The 22,666-nt window shown below is 32.0% G+C and overlaps 4 protein-coding genes across 5 annotated transcripts; 1 reads left to right on the top strand and 3 right to left on the bottom strand.

Annotated features, from left to right (window-relative positions):
- The first annotated feature begins 64 nt into the window (after positions 1-64).
- LOC8268588 (ELMO domain-containing protein A) lies at positions 65-5,461 on the top strand. Of its 2 annotated transcripts, none has more exons than XM_015726480.3 (10): positions 65-441; positions 1,049-1,205; positions 1,313-1,415; positions 2,181-2,278; positions 2,749-2,817; positions 3,595-3,710; positions 3,830-3,884; positions 4,738-4,858; positions 4,976-5,118; positions 5,225-5,461. In XM_015726480.3, the coding sequence occupies exons 2-10, from the start codon at positions 1,065-1,067 to the stop codon at positions 5,324-5,326; spliced, it is 948 nt and encodes a 315-aa protein (XP_015581966.1). In that variant the 5' UTR covers positions 65-441; positions 1,049-1,064; the 3' UTR covers positions 5,327-5,461. The 2 variants fall into 2 exon arrangements, with proteins under 2 accessions (XP_015581966.1, XP_002530961.1); XM_002530915.4 differs by having other exon boundaries at positions 66-441; positions 2,166-2,278.
- Positions 5,462-7,212: 1,751 nt separating this feature from the next.
- On the bottom strand, positions 7,213-10,039 carry LOC8268587 (protein DETOXIFICATION 24). Its single transcript, XM_002530914.4, is given in 9 exon segments — positions 7,213-7,426; positions 7,522-7,608; positions 7,674-7,792; positions 7,996-8,234; positions 8,338-8,394; positions 8,494-8,580; positions 8,786-9,327; positions 9,601-9,620; positions 9,623-10,039. Coding segments are annotated over 9 exon segments (1,419 nt in total). The 5' UTR covers positions 9,834-10,039; the 3' UTR covers positions 7,213-7,369.
- A 3,447-nt stretch (positions 10,040-13,486) lies between these two features.
- Positions 13,487-17,733, bottom strand: LOC8268586 (protein DETOXIFICATION 20). Its single transcript, XM_048370206.1, is given in 8 exon segments — positions 13,487-13,793; positions 13,889-13,975; positions 14,110-14,228; positions 14,388-14,719; positions 14,825-14,911; positions 15,058-15,599; positions 15,690-15,961; positions 17,268-17,733. Coding segments are annotated over 7 exon segments (1,500 nt in total). The 5' UTR covers positions 15,930-15,961; positions 17,268-17,733; the 3' UTR covers positions 13,487-13,700.
- Positions 17,734-17,864: 131 nt separating this feature from the next.
- On the bottom strand, positions 17,865-21,627 carry LOC8268585 (protein DETOXIFICATION 24). The gene is made up of 8 exons (XM_002530912.4): positions 21,193-21,627; positions 20,532-21,073; positions 19,391-19,477; positions 19,251-19,307; positions 18,925-19,163; positions 18,723-18,841; positions 18,514-18,600; positions 17,865-18,408 (listed from the first exon to the last, which is right to left on the bottom strand). The coding sequence occupies exons 1-8, from the start codon at positions 21,433-21,435 to the stop codon at positions 18,328-18,330; spliced, it is 1,455 nt and encodes a 484-aa protein (XP_002530958.2). The 5' UTR covers positions 21,436-21,627; the 3' UTR covers positions 17,865-18,327.
- Between the last annotated feature and the right edge of the window lie 1,039 nt (positions 21,628-22,666).

Genomic DNA, 22,666 nt, shown 5'->3' on the forward strand with positions numbered 1-22,666 from the left:
TATTTTTTTTTTTCTAAAAAACATTTGCCAAAAGAGTTAATAAAAGATAAAAAGAGAGAGGGATCATAAAGAAAGAAACTGAATCGGTGAATTCAGGCTTACGGATCTACTGATAAAATCTCTCAATCTCTTCTGTTTTTCCCTTCTCTGTTTCGAGGAAGGTGATACAGAGGGATGCAAGAGACCAATATTTCGTTTTCTTTCTTTTTTTCTTTCTAAAAAGAATCTAATGTAATAAATAAATAATTAATAACACTATTATTTTAATATATATGTATTGATACTACATCACGGAATTAATTACATCAATCTCTCTCTCTTTTATTCCTTTAACATATAAGGGTTTCTCTCTTTGTGCTTTATGTTATACATACACGTCGCCTTGTTGAGGGAGGCTTCTGGCTCATGAATTTGTCCTTCTTTGATTCAACTAGAGATTTGGTATGTTCCTTTTTCTCTATTGCTCTCCACATATGTTTATTGGTGTTGCTTATGATTGAAACCGTATAATTTTATTTTATTTTTAGGCTTTTTAAAGGTGCTTGAACACATTTTGTAAGAATTCAATTCAGTTGTTGTTTACCTTTCATGAGTTTGATTTGGTTCAAGATTTCTTCAATTATGATCTGCTCAGTGATTAGTATCTTTATAGCCTTATTGGGAGTAAATCTGTGCAAGAACTGAATTGAATTTTTACAAAATCATGTCAAATTTTTGGCATGATTTCAAAATGCCTCAGACTCTTTTCTGTTATTTCATTTAAGCTGAAAGACTTGGACTCTAGTAACTATGTACTTTCCAAAGATGAGAATTGACTAATAGCATTCAATTGAAGTGAACTTTTGCATTTCTAAACTTCCTAAACAAGGGGTATATGTTTCCCTGTAGTTTCTTCTCTTAGGACTGTGATTAAGCTTTGTTGTCGGTATTTGAAGTTAATGCCTTTCTATTGATTTTGAGTCAGCATTATAAGAGATAATATTGATTTTACTTTGGGACTTAATGTATTCGACTCAATCTTTTAAAGTTTTTATTTTATTTTATGTAGGCTTGTAGTTTAATTCATGTCGGCAAAAACTTTGAGGAGGAGACTTCATCACGGGGATGTTGATGGGAATCCGAAAGAGCATTTTAATGCATCTGGATATGATGGTTTAATTGAGCCTTTACTTGAGAGAGATGAACATGATGATACGCCTATAGCTGTGAGGGTTCCTTTTATTTTAGTTTTTTAATTTTTTTTCTTTTCTGTTTTCAGAAATGCTGTAGGAGGGGATAGATATATGTGAACCAGTACTTTGTTCTGTTACAGGCACTCACACTAGAAGATATTTGGAATGCTGAAGAAAGGAGGGAAAACATCCACTGGACGTTGGTACTTTCACAGTTGATTGCTCAGTGGACACAATGGTTAGGTATGGTATTGTTATTAGAAGTGGCGTTTTTCAGTTAAAATGGTTATGGTATTTAATATTAAGAAGACTAGAAGGTTACTGATGTCGTTTATAGACGGCAACATTTTTTATTAAGTGGTTGAAAGTTATTTTAGTGATAGCTGTTTTACCATAAGTGTGGTTTCTGGCTTAATCAGTTACTTCCACTGCCTTCTGTGTGGTTAAAGGTCCTGTTTTTATTTTTTATTTTTTATGGAAGGTGATTGATACATATTTTATATAATGATGGACTTTTCATCAATCAATTATGCTACGATGAACTTGAATCTTATTGACGATAAGCTGTTAACCTCATGGTTCTATTTAGAATAGCATGACATTGGTAGTAGAATTAAGATTAAGAATCTAGAAGTCTCATTGTGGTGCAACCACTTTGGCTTACTTGAATTTGGCTTTTACTGTGGTGTGGTCTGTTCTAAAATTCTTGCTCATGAAAAGAGTTTTAAAAGTTTCAGTACATAATGTAAAGTAGAGAAAGATTTGGATTGTAGTTGGGCTACTGCCCTCATGGTACTGTTTGTTGGACATTTCGTTAGTTATACTGTGAAGTATACACTGGCTACTGTGTAATGAAAAATGCTGAGATTATATACTTTTCTGGAGACTGATATGTAGTGCTTGCGTATATATCTTTGGACTCTCAGCTATAGAGTTCTTTATGGCCTTTAAATTATATACTATTGCATATTTAAGTAGTATCATTTTTTTCAGCAAATATTGTCCTAGGTTCTGGATCACTTATTGGACGTTTGCTGCCACTTCCTTTTGCTGGTCCAAGTGGATCAAATGGCAAGCTTCTTCTACCTTATCTTAATCCTTTACAGGTAATTACCGTGTTCTTTATATTTCTCATATGCAGAATGACATTCTTCTTTTTTCCATATACCTGTAAAGAAGCGATGGTGTTGCTCGCTGTTTGATTGATTATTGCATAGAGTTGTCCTAATGTCTAGCGTACTGACAAAGAATATTTTAACTTGTTTTTTGCCATTACATTGGCTGGCCAAATGGTATCTACATTGCAAAAACCAATAACATTTTATTTCTGCTTTATCATTTTGCTACTCTTTATAAGCATTTTTAATGTATTTTGTACTTTTTTTAGCTGTAAATGTGGATCCTTGTTATCTCTTTCACCTTCTAGGGTTATGAAAAGATGTGTTTTTTTTTTGAAAAAAGAAACTCTAATCTTTTACTTTAATCAATTCTATTAATCTCAAATATTGAGGTTACATTGATTTTAATCTTAATATTTTGCTATAATTTTTGATGCTGTAAATTGGTGTGGTTCAAGGAAGAGAGACTCAGAAACCTACAACAAAGACTGGGAGTTCCCTTTGATGGTTCTCGATTGGAGCATCAAGTACACCTTTTCTATTCTCTCTCTCTCTCTCTCTCTCTCTCTCTTAATTTTAATTTTAACTTTTATTATAATCAACTACGATGTCTTTGTTCCATTTTCTTTTAGTTGTCAAAATTGCTGTTGTTTATTAAAGCCACTGTCTCATTTTAAAGGAAGAAGCTTATGACACCAATCAAAATTAATCTTTGCTTTTAGTTGAAGGAATGTCGGAAAACACAATTTAAGATAAATGTAAATCCTTCCATGAAGCGTCAGAAATTTCTCCTACATGTTGTACCTTTATTTTTACCCTTTTTCTTTTTCACTTTTCTGATAGTCATAGTTTTATTCTGAAGAAGTAAAGATTATGAAAAGGCTAATACATAATTTTCTTTTTCTTGAGCATTTCGGGAAAGGTCCTCCTGTGTTTTTATTGGATTCATTGGACCCTTGTTTGACTCTTAGTTTCAATGTCAGCAATGTGCATCGTCACATGATTGAGGCATTGTCACATGATTGAGGCAATTAGAGCCTCGAGATACTTTTAAGCTTGCATTTTAATGGACTCAAAAAAGGATAAGCTTTTGTCTCTCAATATACTCTCTGTCTGTTACCCCAAACAACCTCCCTTTACCAAAAAATAGCCATTTTAAGTTGAATCAAATGATATTATGCTTTCAATAGATATCTTATATTTAGGGACTAGGGCCTTTAACTTTGAGCCTCTTTTATTAAAGCTAAACAACTTGAATCCATGACCAAATTTCAGTTCATGATAGCTTCAATGATCATCTCCAGGATGCGCTTAAACAATTGTGGAGGTTAGCTTTTCCTGGTAGGCAACTTCCATCTCTTAAATCTGATCTTTGGAAAGAGATGGGTTGGCAAGGTTCAGACCCCTCAACTGATTTTCGGTGAGTAGAAGATTCTGTGTGGAAGCTGGTTATATATGTATGTGTGATATTTCTGAGTTTATTCATGCAAATGATGCATTTTTATTTATTATTTTATTTTTTTTGGCGCTATTTGAAAGGGGTGGAGGATTTATATCATTGGAGAATCTAATCTATTTTGCAACCAAATATCCGGTTTGTTCCTTTGGATGACATTATTATGTGTTCTTACATAGCTTTTATTATTTCAAGCAACAAGCTTTTGCCAATTACCTTTCGCTGCATCGGGTCATTCTCAAGTCTCAGTCCATGATAATGAAGCTATGGTCCAGTTAATGCAGGATAAGAAATTGCATTTGTTTGGTTAGACCTGCAGTTCCACACCAATTCCAATTGGATCGTTTGAGTTGACTATGCTGAGTCCTTGAGCATGCACTTTATTGTAGAACTTAAAGCCATCTGCAGGCATCTGCCTCTCAATATTTGCTACAAGGCTAATTGCAGACGAGTCCGACGTTGTCATCTATTAGGCTAGGGCGGGATTTTTCAATTCCTTTGGCAGTTAATGAGTTCTTTAGCTTTGATTTTCTCTTGGGTGCATTATATGGCAGTTGTAGCAGCTGAGTTTGTGCAAATAAGGTTAAGTAAAATTAGCAAAGTTTTTCTCCTGATCCACTGTATCATATCATCTCCTCGCCTCTCTTATTCTTGTTCACTGAAACAAAATTTTGGTCCATATAAGAAGTTGTTGACCCTATTATGTTGTGCTTTGTGCTCCCATGCCTGCGCCTACTGGAGGATGTTTTCTGTAACTTGTGCATGCGAATTTGTTGACTCTATTATGTTGTGCTTTCTGTCCCCATGCCTGTGCCTACTGGAGGATGTTTTCTGTAACTTGTGCATGCCTCTGGGCTTGGTTCCTTAGTTTTTTCTTGGTCATAGGTGCTTTATATATTAGGTTTTTTCTTTTGTTTATTTGCAGTGAAATGATTGTCTTTGCGAGTTCTAGTACTTGCACAATTGATAATATTCGGTATTTTATCAACAGGAATCGTTCCAGAGATTGTTGCACAAGAAAGATGGAACCAGAGCTGAGTGGGAGTATCCTTTTGCTGTGGCTGGCGTAAACATTTCCTTTATGTTGGCACAAATGTTGGATCTTCAAACTGGTAGACGACTCACTCTAAAATGAAGTGATATTGATTTACATTTTAACAGTTACTTTGGCTGAAAATGGTGCAAGATACAGCCAGTTTAAAAAAGAATTGCGAATTCTTTTCTTGCAGGGAAACCATCTACTTTGGCAGGAATCCGATTTTTAGAGTTACTTGGAGAAGATGAAATGGCATTTGACAACCTGTATTGTGTAGCCTTTCAAATGATGGATGCTCAATGGCTTGCAAAGCGTGCCTCCTATATGGAATTTAAGGTAATTTTTTTTCCAAAATGACATGTGCAATTATTTGATACCTGAACATCTCAGTCTGACATTAGTTATGTGAACTTTATATATATAATAACGTTCCTATTTCCAGGATGTTTTGAAGTCCACAAGGACGCAGTTGGAGCGAGAACTTGCCCTTGAAGATGTCTGTAGTGTGAAAGATCTGCCAGCATACAATCTGTTGAGAGGATAACTTACCTCGTAGAATGTAAAATACACACATTTTGTTTTGTGTTTTGTATTTTGTATTTTGATCTCCCTCTGTAATTGATGCATATAGTGTTTCTCGTCCATTCTGCAGTAATATATCATCAAGTTCATGATAAAAGTGCTTTCCTTTTTATTTGTGGAGCGGAAAAGTTTAGTTTTTTTTTACAAAAATAGCGTTTGAATTCGTTAAGATTTGATAATTAAGTGTTTAAACTTTTAAAAGTTACAATTTGATGTATTAATGTAATAAATATTTACGATCGAGTATATATTGTAGGTCAATAATAGGTTATTCATATCAGCTTATTATAAAATAGTATGTCGGCTTATTTAAATTTAATAATTAAACGTTTAAACTTTTAAAAGTTACAATTTACTGTATAAGATTAAAAAATATTAATTTGTAGACGAATGAAATTTTATTACATTTTTATAGTAAAAAATAATATTTACATGAAAAGTAATTAATTTTTTTATGTACATAATAAAAATTACAAAAATTGATAAATATATATAAATAAACACTATATAAATTATAAGGAGATGTATTAGTAATTAATATTTTAGTTAAAATTATCATCCTCAATAATAATTGATTTTATTTTAAATGTTTATAGTGATGGATTGAAGAAGACAAAGTGTAAGTTGGATAAAGATTTCTTTAAAAGAATTGATAAAAATATAAGGAGAATAGTATAATGATGGTAATAATAAGAACGATGTATTAATATATTAAAAATTGATACTTTATGAAGACTTTTTGACATTTTATTCTTTTTATTCTACTAAGCGGATAATATATGTTTTAAGATTAAAAGTCTGTAATTGCTATTGACTTGCTATATATACTTAATTGTAAGTATTTACTAAATTCACACACTAAATTACAACTTTTAAAATTTTAGATGCTTCATTATTAAATTTTAATAAAGTTCATATACTATTTTTATAATTATCTAGTTTCTTTTTATATAGATTACCGGCTCCGTACACTTAGATGTTAATAATTTCAATCTCATAGGCTAAATTGTAACTTTTAAAAATTTAAACACTTATTTATTAAATATTAACAATACACTATTTTTATAATTATTCCAATCCTATAATTTAAACTCGGGGTTGGGTTCTCTGTCCAAACTCACGACTTTGGGCCACGTCCTATTTCACCATTCAGTGCTTTAATGTTTTCTTAATTATCATTCTTTTTTCTTATGGAAAGTCGGATTTAGGCACGCACCTCTTGTAGCGTTTTGTGCAATTTTCTTCTGGCAAATTTCGGATTTTGTTACCCCTTTTTATTAACTAGTATGTTCTTGTTAGGGTTTCATTTGTTTTTGAAAGCATAGTTTTTGATATATACTTTTGATAGGAGAGTAATTTCAGCGATAATGACAATGGTCATGCTAGAAGGTGCGATGGTCTTACAGAAACAAAAGGATTGGTAATAGAGTTGAAGGGGGCATATTTGGTATTTTAGTTAAATTTAACCAATTGTTAACAAAAACATTAACAAAAATGGTTAATGCATTTTTGGATGATCAAACATTATCACTTTTTTAAAGTTAAAATGAAGTCATTGGAGTATCGGGACAGTTGGGAATCTATCTTATACTTTACAGCGTAAATCTAATAATGTTAATAGATGATACTAGTCTCATTTAATCCCTACAATCCGGGTTTCATTTCATGGCCAGGGCTTTTAGTAGTGAGTGATGGAGAAAGGAAAAAACATTAGGCTTTTTCTTTAAGTTTGGCCGAAACTGAAATGTTTTGGATGATCAGAGAACACCATAGATTTCATTTCTATGCTAGCTTTTCTAAAAAGCTTATCAGTTTTAAAATTGCTAAGGCGTTAAATGCATAAACTGAGAATCGAGCAAGAAGAAAATAATGCATACTTACAAATAAAAACACAAGTTTTCTTTTTTTTGGTTGATTTCATTCATTAAAATTGAATACAGATCCAATTTCACGTAGTTAATACAATACTAGTAGCTTATGTAATTTACTATGGTTTCGGTTCAATTTAGTCTTTCGAGTTTCCTGAGAACAATTGGGTCAGGCGATGTGATGCTCTTTGAACCTGGAAAATCAATCCATAATTGACGTTAATAATAATAATAATAATGGTGTTTAAGATTTTTGCAGAAAAAGAAAATATGAATTCATTTAGCTCACCTGTTCATCCCAATCAGTTCTCCATGTAATGTATCCGAGTACAAGTGATTGCATTACAACACCAATAATCATTCCAATCCAAATACCCTGTAATTGAATAACAAGAATTGTTAGCAAATTAAAGATTTTACTTAATTAATGACAATCCTTACCTTTACTTGGAGGTGAACCTCATATGCTAGAAAAACTCCTAGTGGCACTCCAATTACATAATAGCAACCAATATTAACATATGCTACAATGCCTTGTCTCCCAGCACCCACAGCAATCCCTGCCAAAACAAACAACAAACAAACAAAAAAATGAATGCTACAAAAGGAAAAAGAAAGGGAACCTGCTTAATTATATATTTATCAAGAATGTCATATTTTCCTTGAAAAATTTAATTAAAAATATAAGTAGATTGCTGAACTGAGAACTTTTAGACAAAGAACATATCAAACAGTTACGTCTCCCTTGTAAGAATATACATACCTGAGAAAATTGTCTGAATGCTATTTAGCAAGACTGAGAGAGCAAGCAAGACTGAGAGGCTTGAAACTGTCTCTGCTACTTCCTTCTCAGTTGTGAACAAGTTGGCAAGTTGATGCCCAAATGCCAAACACAGAACGGAGAGAAAGAATCCTATGGAGATTGAAGTGGTCAAAGTAACTTTAATAGAAAACTTTGCAGCTTCAGCATTTCCTCTTCCTAATTCATTTGCAACCCGCACGCTACACAAAGTCAAAAGAAAATTATTAGGGCCTCAGCTTAATTAAACAAGCATACATATATTATATAAAGGATTTAATCCAATTAGTGATTGAAACTTTGTACCTGATGCCAGCCAAGAAGCCAACACATAGCATAAAGTCCCAAGCTGTGACATTGAGGCTGCAAAAGAACTAGTTATTTTTATGTGGAAAATAATACACTATTGCATAAGGTAATGGAAAACTGTTTAAAGATGATGAGCGTGTACTTTAACCTTACCATATGGAGAAGGCAGAAATTTCAGTTGTGGCATTTTTCATGTACCCTGCCATTAGGACTAACACTGCGTTGTACCATAACTCCAAGCTATTGACAAAAAACCCATCCGAAAACAAAAACAGAACTGAGTGATACAGTTTTCATGTAATGCCTGATTAATGTGATCCAGCATAAAATGATAGGTTTAGAAGCAAACCCATCATTCAGACTAATTCCTCGTGCTTTGTGACATTATCGGTGTTGGAGTAAATGGGCACAAAAGGGACAACATTGAATGATGAAATGGACTTACCAAAGCATCAACCCTGATGATATTGATAGCTTTAGTACAGGAAACAAATCAGAGAAAGCAGCCAGAGTGAATCCCTTCCAAGTATCAGGACACCAACCTCCTATAACATACGCAACCTCTCCAATTAAAATCAACCATGTTGATGCAATCATCGCCCACATTGCACCAGGAATTCCCAAGTTCAGTTTGCTGACTAAGATCCATGACACTAACACATGAAGTAAAAATGAGATAGTAGAAACCCATCCAATTATTGCGTTCTTGAGCTGTGCTTGCAAGTACTTCTGGATGCTCATGTGAAATGCCAAAAAATACACAATCGGAATGAACCATAGAGAGATATACCCAGCAGCTTTAGCTATGTCTTCATCTTCACCAAGCAGTCTTAAAATGGGTGTTGAGAAGATGAAGGCAGGGAGGACCAACGTGGCAGCGGCAACATTGATGATCAGTGATCTTTGCAAGTAGATACCCATCATGTGGTACTGTTTAGCGCCAAATGCTTGTCCGCCGAGGGTGTCTATTGCACTTGTCATACCTAGCTACAAACATTTGTAAATCACGAAACCAGTTAGAGGAAGCTAAAAGATGCCAATTTTCTTTCAGCTATTCGATTGAAACTGATTTTCATGATGATTTCAGTTGATGGCAAGCACTCAATTCATATTGAGCAGACATTCATTCTGCATGAAGCACAAACCATCTAATATGGAAATCTGAGTATTCTTACACAATGGGTACTTTGACTTGAAGTTGCTCTGAACATTTGAATTTGCAAAAGCAATAAAATGAAGGTAGAAAAAGAAATCTCTTACCAAAATCCCATGCGCAACCTTATGGCCGTGATCTGTATAACTGCATAAGCTGCAAGTTCTAGTCTTCCAATATGCCCAATAAATGCTTGTGTGATTACATAGGTGCCAAATAGCGTCACCCTAGATACCATGGCAGGCAATGCAATCTTCCATAACTTCTTTGATTCCTCCAGAAACCTTCCTCTCAAATCGCTAATTTCTTTAGCTTCTGAATCGAGTAGCCTCTCTTCCATTCTTCCGGCTGTTGATCATCAAAGACTATAACATTTACAAATGAAACATGGGGAGTTCCTGTCTGGAATTTGGTTTAAAGTCTCTAGTCAGACTCTATATCATTCTGTCTTTTCACATTCATTTACATCAACCGCTTCCAATGATGTCATCTGAATTCTCATTGCAGCTTTTCTAGTTGAATAAATAAAGTATGTATTCCGTTGAATTTTGCATAATGCATTTCTTTTTTTTTTGAAAGGATTGCATAATGCATTTAATTTGGGCACTGCATTTGATGGGTAAAGGACAAACACCTTTCTATTTTCACCAAATATTATAATTTTTTAATCCAATCTTGATATATCATTTTATTAATTACTAATTAAATTAAATATTTAAAATAATTTTTTAATTAATATATGTCAGTACTTATAATTAATTGAATTTTATTTAATTTTAAAATTATAAATTACTAAATAGTATTTCTAAATACCAATATAAAATGTTCTTTATTTAGTTTTTTAAAAATTATAAATAAATTTACGAGTGTACGAAATTTAAATATGTTAATTTGAGATCCAATAACTTTTTAGGCATGAAAGTAACTTTTTAAAAAATTAAATCATATTTAATTAAGCCCGTGGATGAAATTTAATTCTCAATGTAATTTGCTCTCTTGATTTAAGTAAGAACTAAATACAATAGAAAACATTCTTAATTCTTTTTTAAAACGTCTTCTCCCTAAAATATTATATATAAAAGCTATAAGAAATGATTAACCATAATTGAAGTACTTGGTTATAAAATTAAATTTATTCTTAACTTAAAATTAAAAGAACCTGAATTTCAATCTAATAAATAATATAATTCAGCCAAACACGTAACTAACAAAATAACACATCCTTTGCCTCTTAGGACTTGTGTCAATATTAATAAGCGATGATTATTATTTTGAAGTTCAAACTTAATATTTAATTATTTCTTGCACGTTTGAATTGATATAAAATCATTGCGTGCTCTTTTTGGCTTGATTAATTATATTAAATTATTTTGGTAAGCTTTGCTTATTGGGTTGTCATAAGCAAGTTTATCAATATTTAAATTACTATGCATTATATTTAAAAATTTATTAATAAGAAAATAGCTAAAAATAATGCTGTTCAATATTAATTTGAAAAAAAATTAATATTCTAATTTTTATGTAAATTAAAAATAGCCTATTAAAATTGGATGGAGAAAATAATTACACTACTCTTTAGTTTTAATTTAATACACTAAATACTTCCTCTATATGTATTTTTATAAAAATAAATATTAATTAATGAGTTAATTTAAAAAATTAAAAATGCTATTTAATTTCTAAAGTCTTAACATAATTAAATTTATTAAAAAGCTTAGATCTTTAAAAGAATTAGAATAAAATATTAAATTGAATACACTTCTAAAAATATTAAGTGAATATTTGTCGAATTAGAATAGACCAACTTTTTACTATTTTGTTCAACTCATTCTTTTTATAACATTAATTTTATTTTAAACTTAAAAAACTCTATACAAGCTAATTTTTAGATATTATAACCAAATTTAAGGAAAAAATATATTTTCTCAAGACTTGAAAATGCCAACATATAAAAAAGGAATGGAAATGAACAAAATACTATTTTAATTTTAAATTAGCTTATATTAAATATTCTTAAGCTTAAATAAAAATAATAAAATTTCAAATAAAATTATTTACTTATTTGGTAAATTGAGTCAAAAATTAAAAAACAGAGCAATCCAAATTCGTTAAACCTTTTTTCAAAGTGTATGACGTCAGAGTCAAATATATTATAAAAGATTATTTGAGGCACGGGAAATCCGGGCAGATTAGATATTCTTAACTACTGAATCGTCCTTCAAATTCATCCCTCCTTTCTTTTCTTTTTCTTTTTTGCAAAATGTAACTTTAAGTCCTTAAATTTTTTATTTTATTTTATTTCATTAAATTTTCATAATTTTACTGAAAACCTAATAATCATTAATCAAAATAAAAATAAAAACATAAGAGTTAATAGAATAAATATATGTATAAAAAAATTCTCGATAAAGTTAAAAATATTTAACTCAATTAAATAAAACTGAAAAATTTAAGAGTTGTAGATTATTTTTATTATCTCCTTAATTCACCAGTCTCAAATAAAATATGGGCATATTTTCTCGCCAAATATAAAAATAAAATAATGATAATAAAAAATAAAATGAACATAATTATTGGGGTGAAGCAAATTAAATAACTTTAGACTTTTTTTCTATAGAGGAAAAACATTGTAAGCTCCTTCTAATTTGATAACTGATATAAAATATTCACTTTTATTTATTTACAGAAAGAATGAAAGAGTCCTTGTTAAATACCATTAAATTTGTAGACAAATCATCAATAATTTTTAATTTAATTTTATATCAATATTCGCTGACATTTATAAATAAAATGTCGATGTACAATCTAAAATTGAATAGCAACTTGTGGAGATAATGACCCTAGCTCAAAAATGGACCTTTCAGCCACTAGTGCACCATATAGAAATTATGAGTTTATGAAGCACTTAGATTTAATTGGCTTATTTGATCCCATCTGCAAGCAGATATTATGAAGCTTAGAAATTGATTCAGAGGATATGATGCTGTTTTAACATGGGGAAAAACATTTGTACCTTGTACATGATACATAGAAAAGGTTGACGGGACCAATATGATTCTTCTGCATGCGCTTCAACAGACACCTGTAAAGTTTTCCAGAAGAAAAGGAGAGAGGAAAAGCGAAGGCAGAAGACACATGTTAATTCCAGTTACCTCAAGCTTCCATGCCTGTAAAGATTTTCCAAAGAAAATGATAGTCCTCATCTTAACTTGCAAGTGACCCACATATCCCAGAAGACCTCTAATTGGCACTCCAACTTTATAATAACAACCTGCTGCAATATTCTGTCTCCCAGCTGATACTACTATCAATTTTCAAGATCTAATTGCATTTAAAATTGATAATAGAATTTTGAGATCATTATGAACATTTACTTTAACAATGAAGAAGAACCATGTAATATGCATAACTGGTTAATTGTCTTGATTACTGATAATGCTGAGCAGCTATCATATATATGTGATAAGTCAAGTTATTGATGGAATAATAATGAGGGGCTAAACCTTATGAAACTTTTATTCTCCAATCTGTTGAAGAGATTTGGACATTTTCATTTTGGGATCAGATTGAGCCTACAATAAATACTCTGGAGGTGAAGAGAATTTTAGTCGAATAAAATTGTTACTAATTTGGTGATTAATTTATAATCAAGCAGTTAATTAATTCATATTTTATCTAAACTTGATATATATACTATAATAAATAAGAAAATGACATATATATAAGAGTAGTGTGTACTTTAGTATTTGATGATTGACACATGTCCTGTTAATTAAAATTAATAGATACTTTCCTCATTCTAATACTAATTGTTATTTTTCAATAGTTTACTTACATTAAAAAATCATTTAATAGGCTTAATTATAGAGAAATAAATCTAAATTATACTAGATTATTTTTTTTATAAATATTATAAAATTTATTACATCTATTACAACATAATGATAAAAATATAATAACAAAGGAATTAATGTTACATTGAATATATAAAAGTGATAAATAACTGAATTTTTTTTATTTGAAAAAGAGACGGTTAGTATGTAATTGATTACATACACCAAATATAGACAATTCTTTTTTTTTTTTTTATATATCAATATATGGACTACTATAGGACAGTGCTTATATGTGAAACTTCTGATAATTTGAGAATTCATGCTACTCTTCTAAAATCATTCATTCGGGTGATTCACTCTTACAGTAATGATCAACTACTGGATCTTTCTTGTATGGAATTTTCATTGCTAGATTCATTTGAAGGTCTTAAGAACCGACCGAGACGCTCCGATGCTTTTTTCACCTGCACGGTGGTGAAAGTAAATCCAGTTTAGTTCCAATCCCATCTTTGTAATGTCATTCATCAGAAACATTAAGAAGAAAAAATAAAAAATTTACCTGTTCATCCCAATTAGTTGTAAATGTAATGTAGCCAAGTACGAGAACTTGTATTACAACCCCAATTACCATTCCTATCCATATACCCTGAAAATTGAAATAAGAGTGTCAAGATTGAGTAGCAGTAATATCTTGAGTAACAAATTCATTGAAGGTAATTCAAAATGAAGTGACATTGTGCGACTTAGGTAATTATCTTTGACGTTTGAACATGTAATTACCTTAATTTTCCAATGAGCCACGTATCCAAGAACAACCCCAATAGGCACACCAATTAGCTAATAGCTACAGATGTTAATGTATGCAACTGTACCCTGTCGACCAGCACCTACTGCACCCCCTGAAAGAAATTATTAATTTCCATGTCAGAATGGTAATGAACAGACCTGGTAATTAAAACACAGACACTCAAGTAAACCTTCTGAATGCAGTAGTCTATCAGCTAATTGGTGAATTGTTAATTGTAATATATATATACACACACACTATATATACCTACCTGTAAATACTGTCTGAAAGCTATTGAGTAGAACAGAGAAGGCAAGTAGCACAGAAAGTTTGGAGACAGCTTCAATGACATTTTCTTCACTTGTGAATACTCTCGCAATTTGGCGGTCTAATGCTAAGCACAAAATGAAAAAGAAAATTCCCATACACAGTGATTCGGTGAAGATGATATTAATAAGAGCTCAATATAGCTCCTTGATCAATAAGTCACAGTTTGTACGCATAGAAATATCCATGTCTCAAAAGAAAAAGGAAAAAAAAACGTACGTGCAGGAAGTTAGGAAGGCAAAGCATAGCATCATTTCCCAACCGGTGATATTGAGGCTGCAGGGATCATTTTAGAGTTAGAACAGAAATTTTAACGGGGATATTAAGATTGTATCAGAGAGGAAACTGTAAAAGATGGAGAGTTAATTTCCAAGATCTTACCAAATGGACAGGGCAGATACTTGTGTTGTCGCATTTTTCATGTACCCTGCCAAGAGCACTAGAACAGCATTGTACCATAACTCTAAGCTATTGAGGCAAGCCATGTGGAAAAAGGGAAAAGAAAAGATCAGATGGAAAGAAAATGAGATTATGATAATATCTTATTAAGCAAAGAATGGAGTTATATGCGAGGAGATTGAACGATTGAAGCGCAATGAGTATTTCGAACTTACCAAAGCATCACACCCGAGGATATTGAAAGCTTTATTGCAGGAGCTAAATCAGAAAATGCAGCTAAACTGAATCCTCTCCATGAATTAGGACACCAGCCACAGAAGACATACACTAGCGTTCCAATAATGATGGACCAATATGATATAATCATAGCACTCATTGCTCCAGGAATTCCCCAACCTAGTATGCTGACAAATATCCATGACAAGAGCACATGAAGTGCGAATGAGGCAGCAGAAATCCACCCAACAATTCTGTTCTTGAGCTGAGTTTGTAAGTACTTTTGCAGGGACAGTCCAATGGCAAAGAAGTAGAGAATGGGGATAAACCACAGGGAGATATATCCTGCCATATCCGCTATTTCATCTTCTTCACCGAGTAGTCTGAAGATCTGAGCTGAGAAAATGAAGACAGGAAGCAAAATTGTTGCAGTAACTAAATTGATGATCCAAGGTCTTTGCAAGTAAATACCCATCATGTGAAATTGTTTTGCTCCGAATGCTTGCCCACATAGCGTTTCTGTTGCACTTGACATTCCTAGCTACAACACCAACATGTTGGAACCTAAGATCAAGAACTAGTAAGGAAGTTAAGTAACCTGAGAAACCAACCAAAAATCTTGATCTCTTACCAGAATTCCATTTACAAATCGAATGATGATGATTTGAGTAAGTGCATAACCTGCGAGTTCAAGTTCCCCAATATGTCCAATAAATGCCTGTGTTACTACGAACATTCCAAATTGTGTAGTTCTTGCTAACATAGCAGGAAATCCAACCCTCCATATTTTCTTGTTTTCCACCCAAATCCTTCTTTTCAAATCACTATTATCATTTGCTTCCGATCCAAGAAGCCTCTCTTGATGTTCCATTTTGTTAATGTTTCTATGGCTGTAACAAAGAACTGATGACTCACTTCTGGTTAGATAGTTAAATTCCTTTTGACCTTTTCTACTGCAGCTTATTACATTAATCAACTAAGTAAGAATCCCTTGCCATAAAAAGTTAAAGATAGAAAGAAAGAAACATTTTTCTATATGTATTATCAAAACTAATACTCAATTTATCATGCAGATTAAAGGGACTTGGCAGAATGAGATTTGCAATACTTAAAAAATAATACCATATATTAATGTTTGATATGTCAATTAGTAGAGGCGAAATGTAGAAAAAGAATACACACTGTTTTACAGTTTGATCACTAATTCTTTTGCTTTACACCATTAATTATTGGTGCTTAATATTCATACAGTATAACACTTTTGTCCTCGAGTAAAATAACATATCAACTTTTTTAGACCAACATTATATAATTTAAATTAATAAATGGCTAACAGATTGACTATTTCATAAAAAAATTGTTTATAAAATGTGGGAAATAAAAAGTGCTATTTTCAAAAGAATTATGGACGAAAATGAAGGTATTTATAATTAATGCCTATATGGATATTTTAGATTACTTAATCAGTAGAATAAAAAATTTAATTTCTGTTCCATAATCTATTTTTAAGATTAAATAGATTACTTAATATTTATTATAATACACACTATTTTTAATATTATAATAAATATTAAATATTATAATATTATTAAAATATTCTTATTAATAAATAAAAATTTGATTAAATTGAAAATTTTTTAAGTTAATAAAACCGAACTAAACTGAACAAATTTCGGTTTTCAAAGAAATAAACCAAAAGTATATATTAAAAAAAAGAAAAAGAAAAAAAGCAAATCAAATCTAACTGAATTAATCATTTTGGTTGGATTTCTCTTTAGAGTTTTGCTTAGTTACCCCTATAATTACATATATACATATTCCAGGAAATAGTTATTTATCATCCATTACCAACTGAGTTATTAATTCCCATTAGAGTCAAAATAAGATTGCTTTATACAGTTGACAGTACTGTCCATGCATCGTGGGCAGTTATCTTTGACTAGAACTTTAGTTTCAAAGAAGAATGGTAGTTACAATAGTTGCAAGAAGAGCAAATCAAACTTGCAACTGCTAATTCTTTTAGATTAAGCACATGAAATCTCAAATCACAAGAAGATTCCAATTGCTATAAAGAAAAATTTCTTAAGAGGTTGTATTGCTATACCTATAGCCGAATATATAGATATATGTGAAGCACATGAATTGGACGGTGCTAGTGTATGTAATTAATGTAGAAGCTGAAAGAAGAAGAAGGGGAGAAGCAGCTTACTTGGCCTTGTGTATGGAGTTGGCTTCCGACTGTTGACACAGAAGAGTCTCAGAGATTAGAGAGAGAAGGAGAGTGTTGAATTCCTCATTTTCTCCTCTCCCTCTAGCTACCCACTGCACCTAAACTCACAACACTTAACAAAATGATCATAATTATTAAGTGCTTTTGAAATTTCTTTTTGAATTTAATTAAGTTTCTTCTTTCTCTTTTGGTAAAAATTAACTGGTAATTTTATTAAAAAGGAGAATTCCTTATGGTTACTGCCATAATAGTTGGTGTTTCATTAGTAGTCGATTGAATGGCTGTGGAATTTGATAACTAATAAATATCATTCTACTTTTTAGTTTTTACTCAACAAAAAGTAACGAAACTTGTTGTCATTATTACTTCTTCTCCCGCATAAAGAATTTTACAAATTAAATTAGATTCTTTTTCTTTTCTTTTTAAATCTCAATTGACCTCGCATCAGACCTGGAATTTTAGGTGAAAGATTCATGCGTGTGAACAGAAATTTTCACCAAGTTAGTTGGGAAATGATAACTGGTCGTTATACGTTCTTATAGTCCTTAAAACAAAATCAAAAGAAAAGGCTGTGCGTAATTAAGGTGATAGGAATAATAAAAGATGAAGTTGTCACGATTGACAATACATTTTGTACCTAGTACTCGTGGTTTATTAACAGGAAGTAGTAAATAATCCTCCTAAACAGTCCAGACCTACTAAAAGATTGCAATTCAGTTCTTACTATTTTGTTCAGTTTCATTATTTTCTACAAAAGCCATCCCAAAATGGTAGAGCGTCGAGGCCAGGCCTTGTAAGTTAAAATGTCTACCCAATGCCCGAAGAAAGGAGACTGTTATGATATGGTGGGTTCCGACATCGATGTCCGCCTCAGGTTACAGTAGATATAGAATGGAAAAGAACAGTCCACCGTATAATTATTAGGAAATTATATGGTTTTATGTTAACGAAATTCTCATCAAGAAGATTGATTGGTTACTAAAGAATCTTAATCAAAATATCCTAGTTTCTTTTCCACAAATAATAGTCTACTTGATATTTATCTGATTCCATTCTCGTTAATAGATTCATCTGATGGTTCTAATAGCCAACGATTAAGACGTTCCGAAGCTTTTTTCACCTATAAGAATGATAGAAAAAGAGGAAAAGAAAACAAGACATTAGCTTCCAATAAAATATGATAATTTTATATCGAATTGCAGAATATTATGTTCTAACTAATTACCTGTTCGTCCCAATTAGTTCTGAATGTAATGTAACCGAGTACCATAACTTGCATTACAACTCCAATTACCATTCCAATCCATATACCCTACAAAACGAGAGAATGGACTCAGCAAAATGAGTAGCGATGTTTCTTTTTTCTTTTTTGTGTTGCAAGAATTACCAGTTGAAACACATCATTCTTATAGAATCATCAAAAGAGTCACTTGCCTTAATTTCCAGTTTAGCCACATATCCAAGAACAACACCGATAGGCACACCAATTATGTAATAGCTGCAGATGTTAATGTATGCAACTGTACTCTGTCGACCAGCACCCACTGCCGCCCCTGGAAGAAATACATGTCACAATGTTAATGAATAGTCAAGTAAAGTATCTGAATGAATGGTTTCCACAAACACTAGTATATACCTGTAAATACTGCCTGAAAGCTATTGAGTAGAACAGAGAAGGCAAGTAGAACAGAAAGCTGGGACACAGCCTCAATCACATTTTCTTCATCTGTGAATACTCTGGCAATTTGGCGGTCTAATGCTAAACACAGAACAAAAAATAGAATCCCCGTACACATTGATTCGGTGAAGATGACTTTAATTGCAAATTTTGCTGCTTTAGCATCCCCTCTTCCCAATTCATTGGCAACTCGCACGCTATAAATGGAAGCAAATTAACATGGGCTCAGTTGCTCCAATATTCATCAGCTGAATGCAACTATTTTTAGCAATGTGAAATCATACCTGGAAGAAGCTAAGAAGCCAAAGCATAGCATAAATTCCCAGCCTGAGACATTGAGGCTGCCGCACGAGTTTTTCATTTAGAATAAATGTCACAGCAATCTCCGAAAACGAATTAAAGGAATCAGGTTTCAGTATTTTACCAAATGGACAGAGCAGATACTTCAGTTGTAGCATTCTTCATGTACCCTGCTAAGAGGACTAAAACAGCATTGTACCAAAACTCCAAGCTATTGAGACAAGCAAAGAACGAAAAGAAAGAGAAATTATGAAAAATTGTATTCACCAAACAATGAAATGAGATACCATTGGGCTAGAAGCCCAGTGCATAATCAAGTGTCTGCGTCACGGTGCAAGACGAGTAAAGATTTAAATTCTGATAGATTAATTTCTTTTAGAAAATTTTGAAGTACTAATAAAATAAATAAACGATGAAAAGAGATTGAACTGCTAGCATTGAAAGAATAAAGATAGGAAAAATGATTAGTATAACGAGTTATTTTATGAATAGTGTTGCTTCTTTGACCATTCTTGATTGTTTATGTAATAATGTTAGCCCCATAATAAATCACCTTCAAGTCGGTTGATATTAAAACCTTATTAAACAGATTTTATTCAGCTATTGTATGTAAATCAACTACCACTAATTCCTATAACTGAAGCAGATACTCTCTTACAACCATTGTAACCGATGATAAAGGCATTAGGTAATGTTGGTTGTCACAAACAGTGATAACAAACAATAATGTCTATGGGATTATATAAATATATCCTATAAGTAGGTGTACATTATTACATAATCATGAATTCTACTAAATACATTTTTTTATTTTAACGTTATGCTACTTTACTATTCATACAGCGGGCCATGACAATTATCACCCTCGAAAGGCATCTATTATTAGAATTACAAGTACGAACCAACGAGAATTCGGTTCTGCCACAATGTATTACAGTAAGATTCGGTTCTGACTAGTCTGCTCCTAGTAGGATCCATCCAGTCTATTCCTAGTAGGACTCCGACTTGCATAATGAGCAAATAATGAGAATCAGGGTTCTCTATATAAAGACGGCTGAGCAGGTGTGCGAGTCAATATTCACATGATAATAAATTACTATCTTTCCGAAACCTTTTTATCTAACTTAATCGTGGGAATGAATATTGCATAAAGAAGAACCCCTCTTTTGTTTTTATAGGAAGAACAAGTGACTCAGCTTAATCACATCAATTTCTTTGGTTAGTCATCAGTAACCAAAAATGATATTCAAAGAAAATGGACTTACCAAAGCATCACACCCGAAGATATTGAGAGCTTTATCATAGGAACTAAATCAGAGAAGGCAGCTGAACTGAATCCATTCCATGTATCAGGACACCAACCACCGGTGACATATACTATGGTTCCGAATACTATCGACCAACTTGATATACCCATAGCACTCATTGCTCCAGGAATTCCCCAGTTTAATTTGCTCACGAAAATCCATGATAAAAGCACATGAAGTACAAATGAGGCAGCAGAGAGCCACCCGACAATCCTGTTCTTGAGCTGAGTTTGTAAGTACTTTTGGAGAGTAAAAGCTAAGGCAAAGAAGTAGAGAATGGGAATAAACCACAAGCAGATATATCCAGCCATATTCGCTATTTCTTCTTCTTCGCCGAGTAATCTGAAGATTTGTGCTGAGAAGATGAAGACAGGAAGCAAGATTGTTGCAGTCACAAAATTAACGATGCATGATCTTTGCAAGTAGATCCCCATCATGTGATATTGTTTTGCTCCAAATGCTTGTCCACATAGAGTTTCTGTCGCACTAGACATCCCTAGCTAAAACAAACAGCATATACAGAACATATGTGTGGAAATCAAAACCATGAACTAGTTACAGGAAAAGAGTATACGCGAATCTGCAAGAGAAGCAATATTAATACTAGAGAATTTCTTACCAAAATCCCATTAGCAAAGCGGACGGCAATGATTTGTATAAGTGCATAACCTGCAAGATCAAGTTCTCCAATATGTCCAATGAATGCTTGTGTTACTACAAACATTCCATATTGTGTTGTTCTAGCTAACGTAGCAGGAAATCCAACCCTCCATATCTTCTTGTTTTCCTCCCAAATTCTCCATTTCAAATCATGGCTAACATCTCTTTCTTCTGGTTCAAGAAGCCTTTCTTGATGATCCATTCCTTTGTTTCTATATCTATAATAAACAACAGAAATAAGATATCACATATATATTAAGTAGACCATGTAAGAAGAAGGATACTCCCTCCCAAGGAAAGAAGCTATAAAGAAAAAGAACAATAGAAGATTTCTTTTTCCTATTTTCTATTTCACTCATGGATCATATCTAATTCTCAATCTATTAAAGATATCTGACATTTATTTTTATTTTTTTAAGAAAAAAGTTGACATTTATGAGGAAAAGAAAACCTAGTGGTACTTAAAACACCTACAGGCATATAATATGTGCAAAGATTAATTTGTTACAAATTATTTAATTCAATTGGACACATAAATTATAAAAATTAAAATCTTTCTATTGAAAAATTTGGGCGTATCTCAATTAATATATGACAAAAAGTTGGATAATATATATACATATTTATTATCCTGTCATATAATTTGATACAAACTTGTTGACAAATAATATATTTTAATTTGCATTATATTCTTTTAATAATTTTAGCAAGTTCAGCCTACATATATATATATATATATATATATATATATATATATATATATATATATATATATAGAATCTCACTTTATTAAGGACCTAATATCTTAATGGTTATTTTAGGCTTCAACAAAAGAAACTATCCCAAGATCGGTCCATTTATCAAATAATTAGTTTAAATGGGTTTCTTCACTAATATAGTTATTTTCCCTTCAATATGAGTCCTTAAAATTAACACATAGCTTCATTGGCATTAGCCTAAATCCAAAAATTAATCTGAGTCCGCAAATCAAGAGACTCTGGCAGGCTAATAAATTCATGTGGTCATCGAATTGAATATGAATTCTTATTGTTTAAAGTTAGCTGTCCGTAACCGACAAAACACCAGAGCCCACAAGGAAAAGCAGAACGAAAAGAATGTGAATATGCTGTACGATATATATAAACGAAAGAAAAAAGACAGAACCAGTTAAAGTTGGCCTCCATTTTCTTAACCTAATCATCAGTCATCATATAGACAGCAATGTTTCATTGATGTCAGTGTACTTGAGAGACATTCATGAAAAGTTCGTTGATAACTAGCAGTCAATACTTACCAGTTGATATATAAGACAATTATTGGTTCTTCAACCACCAAACCCACAGTTGAACTGATGCATTTGCGAGGATAAAATTTGGCGAATTATATATTGAAGTTAGGGACATAATGAGCTTTATATATGATACCCGTGTGTG

Source organism: Ricinus communis, chromosome 10 (assembly GCF_019578655.1).
Source record: "Ricinus communis isolate WT05 ecotype wild-type chromosome 10, ASM1957865v1, whole genome shotgun sequence".
Classification (NCBI taxonomy): domain Eukaryota; kingdom Viridiplantae; phylum Streptophyta; class Magnoliopsida; order Malpighiales; family Euphorbiaceae; genus Ricinus; species Ricinus communis.